The sequence below is a fragment of the Oncorhynchus keta genome, chromosome 9, assembly GCF_023373465.1.
Source record: "Oncorhynchus keta strain PuntledgeMale-10-30-2019 chromosome 9, Oket_V2, whole genome shotgun sequence".
NCBI lineage: Eukaryota > Metazoa > Chordata > Actinopteri > Salmoniformes > Salmonidae > Oncorhynchus > Oncorhynchus keta.
Window position 1 is genome coordinate 15,664,420 of NC_068429.1, and position 6,000 is coordinate 15,670,419.

At 42.9% G+C, this 6,000-nt stretch overlaps 1 protein-coding gene across 7 annotated transcripts in view; it reads left to right on the plus strand.

Annotated features, from left to right (window-relative positions):
- LOC118388058 (ral guanine nucleotide dissociation stimulator-like) overlaps positions 1 to 5,200 on the plus strand; it is a 101,815-nt gene extending 96,615 nt beyond the window's left edge. For 4 of the 7 annotated variants that reach the window (XM_052525295.1, XM_052525294.1, XM_052525292.1 and 1 more), the window contains one exon: positions 159 to 5,200. In XM_052525295.1, coding sequence (XP_052381255.1) covers positions 159 to 334 — 176 coding nt within the window. In that variant the 3' untranslated portion in view covers positions 335 to 5,200. The remainder of the gene's footprint in view (positions 1 to 158) is intronic. The other 3 variants (XR_008142802.1, XR_008142804.1, XR_008142803.1) reach the window with 3 other exon arrangements.
- The last annotated feature ends 800 nt before the right edge of the window (positions 5,201 to 6,000 follow it).

Sequence of the window (6,000 nt, forward strand, 5' to 3'; positions counted from 1 at the left end):
CTGGTCACTGTCATTTTTAGAAATACCTGCACACGCCTTGTCTAACAATCTCTCCTTCCAACTTTTCTAACAGATTTTGACATTCTCTCTTGCCTGTTGTTTCAACATGTCTTTTAACCATACCAATGTTTCTTTTGCACCCCCCCCCCCCTCCACAGAGCTGAAGATTCCAGACAATGCCAACGTTTTCTATGCCATGAACTCTTCGGCCAACTACGACTTTGTCCTGAAGAAACGCGGCTTCCCCAAGGTGGGCCGGACCAAGCACGTGGCCAGCTCCACCCTGCCGCGAATGAAGCAGAAAGGCCTGAAAATCGCAAAGGGCATCTTCTGAGGGGCAATGCCATGTCACCAGAAACCCTCACCCACCTCCCTGCTTCCTGCTGGGCTTTCTGGGTGCCATCTTTGAGTGCCACCCCTGCTGTGCCATGGTAGAGGGGCCTGTTGCCAGCTTGGCCGTGTTCAGCATCTGAGCGTGAAAGCCTCAGAGGACTAATAAAGCTGAATGTAATGGAAATCCCTATTGGCCAATGAACTTGCACTCAACTCCATTTTGCGAGGCAGGTGACTGTCCTTGTGGAAGTAGTGACTCTGTGTGGTTGCTATGTATGCTTACCCACATCTGACCCCTCTCCCAGGTGTTTCCTAACCAGGCTACAACCCATGTTCAGGTCACTTCCTGTGAGTCCACATCACTTCCGGTTAGCTTCACAGCTCTCTGTGGATGCCCTAATCGAGAGGGGAAAACCTGAGTAAAAATATAACTATGTCATCTAGGTGCGTAGGAAAATGAATTCCTCCCCTCTAAAGGAGTTACACTCCCTCTAGTTTCTACAGGCCTCTTCCTCAGCAAAGGTTCAGGTACTATTTTTTTACACTCCTTTCTAGACTACCATCAACTGCATCTGTTTCTTCGATGTTCCGCGACACGCGGACTGAGACAGATGGACAGATGCTCAGTACTGCCAGCTAGCGGAGGGAAACGCGTTCCAACGAACCACTAAAAGGATTTTGGGAGAGAAAGGCCCCTACTGGATAGATACATCGGGTTGTTAACCAATCATCAGAAACTTTACTCCTTTTAACTACTCACTGCTAATGGGAACATGTTCCGTTTGTTAAACTAACACTATTCACACAAATAGGGCATTATTATTACAACAAACATTCAATAATAGCTCATTTTGTCACTGCTTTGATGCGGCGGCACTCTGCATTTGTGCATTGCGTCTTATTTCTCCAAGTGGTGCTAACAGACAATGAAATGCTACAGCCAGCTCCCTCCCTCCCTCCCCTTTTATTTCATGCCTGATGTCTTTCAGTTTCACGCAAGAGTTTGAGAGAGAGGCTCTCTCCTGACATGAAGGAGTAGGCAGCCACGAGGGCTCAATGATGATGGTTCATGGAAATATAGTATTTGTTTTAATGGGTGCATTTCTGGGAAGCCCAAAAAAGCGATGTGGCCAGTTAGAGTACATTATGGTGACCTGAAATGCACAAAGTCGGGTGGCCATTGCGGCTCAAACACAATGGCACTAAATGGCTTCTCCTCGATTGGCAATGCCTTAGAGAGTAGAACTGCCTACATGTGAGCCGAATGGCACAAAATGGCTGTTGTTGGCATGGTGACCACTCCCTCAGATCATCAAGAAAGTTAGCTCCGAGCCATTTGATGGACCCCAATGTGTGCTAGACCCTCTTGTCAATGACTTGCAGGAGGAGGGACATGTATGTAAAAGGACACTGCTCCCTTTTAACTAGAAGTGCGTTTGTGGAAAGTACTCAAGCACTCGGAGAGAGATGTATGTTGTATTGTGAAATGAAGCGTGGTTTTTAAATGTCCAGTCTTTTTGTTCCCTATAGTGTAAAGAAGAAGAAACGAGAATGAAAGGACTGTCCCTTTTGTTTGCTCCCTTCCTTTCATCACAAGGCCTTTCATCCTTGTGTACCAGGGTTGGAGGTCAACTTCATTTCAATTCAGTTAAATCAGCAAGATAAATGAAAAAGAGGAAGAGAAAGTACAACTCAACTAAAACATTGTCAACTCCACGTGTGCCAAAGACCGGTGGACTATGATGAAGTATGAGGTGGTTTTGGGAGCATTGAGATTTGAAGTGGAGGGAGTGAGTTTGCCTGCTGTTGAAAGGCAGAAGTCGTGTGATTCTTTGTGTTTGAGATGAGTCCTTGGTTTGTAGTACCCCATGTCTATCCATTTCCTAAAGTATGCAGCACTTTGGATCAAACCTAATATCCCTATTTAACAGCAGCCATGACAGTAGTGTTGTGGATTACAGTGTTAAAACTCAAGCCTTTGCTCAAAGAGTTTTCTGCAACTAGTGACTTTTGGACTGTGACCGTGTCACACTGAGTACGGTTACATGCACACAATAATACAATTATTGTGAATAGTCAAATTAATATAATAGTTTGATTAAAACGTTTACATGCTTTGCAATAATAAAGGATTTCCCTCATAATTGTGTTTACGTGGAGCCATCTGAAATCAGACAACCTAGTGGGACTTTGATGAATGCAGAATATCAGCAATCAAAATAAACGTTCTACCACAGCGACCATGTTATCTTTGTAAAGCACATAGTTGATTCTGAGTTTGGACATACAACGTTTATGTGAAAAGGACTTCTAAGATGTGTACTTTAAGTTTTTCCTAACTCACTTCACTCGTGCAAAAGAAGGAAGCTCGCCCTGCTTGCGCTAACACACACACACACACAGATGAAACCCATCGCTATAACTGATTAAAGTGTTTACATGTCCTAAAATCTTTAAAGATGGCTCAGAAAACCAGGTGTTTTAATTGGCTTATGCTTACTTCGAATATGACCGTATGCCGATTAAGATAAGCAGAGTAAGGTGTTTACATGACTAATGCCGTACATACTCAGCCTTCTGCCATAATCAGTTTAACATCAAATTATTAATGTGCATGTAACCGTACTCAATGTGTCATGTGCAAGACAGTAAATGTTCTAATAGGGACATGGGATTGCATCTCTATCAGAGGGCACATATAAACTGGCTATACTTTTATAGCCTTTTTACACTATTGTGCTAACCTGAACCGTAGTGTGCTGGCTCGATCTGATATTTTCTTTTGACATGGTACGTAACCAGGCCAACGCAGTACAGCTCGGCTCAGCTCAGTACAGTAAAAAGGGGTATGTCAAATGCCACATAAATCCTATAACACGCCACAGCAGTCGTCAGACTACATTTCACAACAAAAGCTTGATGTGCCTAACAGTAAAGCCATGGAAATGGTTTCATGTGCTATGATGATCGTGTTTCACATGTCAGTTATCAGAAACATGGGTGGTCATATTTATCGCATGTTAGTACTGCATTATGAATGCATTACGGCAGTATAATATAAGTGATTTTCATGCTTTCAAGTGTGCTGGTTGGTGGTGGTGTTGAAAAGGATGCTGTATGTTTGTGGATGTTGGGGTCCGGTAGTCTACTGTGATTACATGTGATTTGCTGGACTTCATATTAGTGGTGTTGATGGAAGTTGCCCCTAAGCCCTGATTCAAGGTCCGCGTCTATTTCTACATCCTATTAACAAGATTAGGATTTGTGTTGGGAAAGCTGAATCTGGATCTGCAGTTAAATACTTTTTGTGGTTGATCAATGAGTGAGAGATGGATTCTTTAACTGGAGATCCTTAAAATCATGCATTTGTGTCAGTGTGTTTCCAGTTAATGTCAGTAAGCGTTCATCCCGGAATGTGTGCTTATCTTTATATTTTGCTAATGTCTTTGTGCCCTCCCCAGCTACCCAGCCTATCTACACTGAGTGTACACAACAGTAGGAACACTTTCCTAATACTGAGTTGCACCCCGCCCCTTTTGCCCTCAGAACAGCCTCAATCCGTTGGGGCCTGGACTCTACGAGGTGTTGAAAGCGTTCCACAGGGATGCTGGCCCATGTTGACTCTACGAGGTGTTGAAAGCGTTCCACAGGGATGCTGGCCCATGTTGACTCTACGAGGTGTTGAAAGCGTTCCACAGGGATGCTGGCCCATGTGGACTCTACGAGGTGTTGAAAGCGTTCCACAGGGATGCTGGCCCATGTTGACTCTACGAGGTGTTGAAAGCGTTCCACAGGGATGCTGGCCCATGTTGACTACAATGTTTGTCACAGTTTCAAGTTGGCTGGATGTCCTTTTGGTGGTGGACCATTCTTTATACACACAGAAGACTGTGGAGCTTGAAAAACCCAACAGCGTTGCAGTTTTTTGACACACTCAAACCGATGCACCTGGCACATACTACCATTACCCCATTCAAAGGCACTTAAATATTTTGTCTTGCCCATTCACCCTCTGACTGGCACACATAAACAATAAATGTCTCAATTGTGTCAATGCTTAAAAATGCTTCTTTAACCTGTCTCCTCCCCTTCATCTACACTGATTTGAAGTTGAACTTTCAACTGGATTCACAAGGTCAGTCTGTCATGGAAAGAGCAGGTGTTCTTAATATGTTGTACACTCAGTGTATATATCAAAGGTTGGAGAGGGGGATCTGACAAAAAGATGTCAGCATTTCAGGTTTCACAAATACTAGTCTGTGTGTGTACGTGACACACACACACACTCTTCTGTGTCTATTGTAAATGAAGGGCCAAAGACTGCACCCCTCCACCTATCCCTCTAAGTTAGTCCCTCTCAGAAACACAGACTGATCAGGAATATGTCACCTTGCCTCAACCTCTCACAATGATCATCCTTAAAACCTTTGTGCCATCGCTCTCCGTCACTGTCAAAGGCTCTGAACTTTCTAACGATTACCTGTTCAATGTTTTTTCTATGTTCTTTTTGTATTTTTTGTATATTAAAAGACTCAATGTCCTTTGTACTTTAGATTATTTTCTTCATTTTCCTGTTTTGTGTTTGCTGGCTTTATTTATTAACGTGTAAATACTTTTTTGTAGCATTGTACATTGTTTCTTTTCCCATGCAATTACAAATTAATATATATGTAAATATAAATATATATGCGAAGTTTATACCACAGTATTTGTGGATCAACTTGTCTCCATATCCCCGTTGACTTTGGTTGCTTTACGTCAATCCTCTGTCGTTTTTGTATAATGGTCAGTTTTGATATTGCTTTCCCCCTTATTGTGTTTAATGTTGGAGAAAAACCACCTAATAAAAACTTACTGTGTGTCAAAACATTTGCATATGTCTTCGCTGGCGGAGTAGAGGACCTTGTGCATTTCGGGTAAAATATCAACTCAATGTTTATATCCCAGGACAAATTAGCTAGCAACTCCAGTACAGCTCGCATTCCTCCAGTACAGTGCCAGACACTTGTAGAATCTATGCAAAAGCACATTGAAGCTGTTCTGGCGGCTCTTGGTGGCCCAACGCCCTATTAAGACACTATGTTGGTGTTTCCTTTATTTTGTCAGTTACCTGTATCAATAAACAATACATTTGACAACAAATCAAAAGCAGGCTGTGTACAGATAGAAGACATCAGTACAAATGTCCTGTGTGTCTAGTACAGCTAATGAGCAGTGACTCCTGTTGCCAGAAACCCAGTAACTCTTCTCTGTTAGACATGTGGGCTTCTTGCTAGTTCAAAGACTAATTCAGTCAAATCCTATTCAACCAAGAGCAGTGTACTGAGGGGTATCTCCTCTCACAAGTTGTTGTTGCTCTGTCTTCTGTCTGATGCCCATTAGCCACACAAGTCATTGACACTAAAGGGCGGGGTTCAATCCGATCACGCATTTGGAAAATGCCTTCAAATTATGCATTGCTGACACAAAATATTGCCTTTAAAAAATATGCATTGCTGATCTGATTGAATCCTGGCCTGACACGGAACCCAAACCGTCTGCGTGCGTGCGCCATCGTGCATAAATGTATTTTGTCCCCCTACACCAAACGCGATCACGACACGCAGGTTAAAATATCAAAACAAACTCTGAACCAATTATATTAATTTGGGGACAGGACGAAAAGCA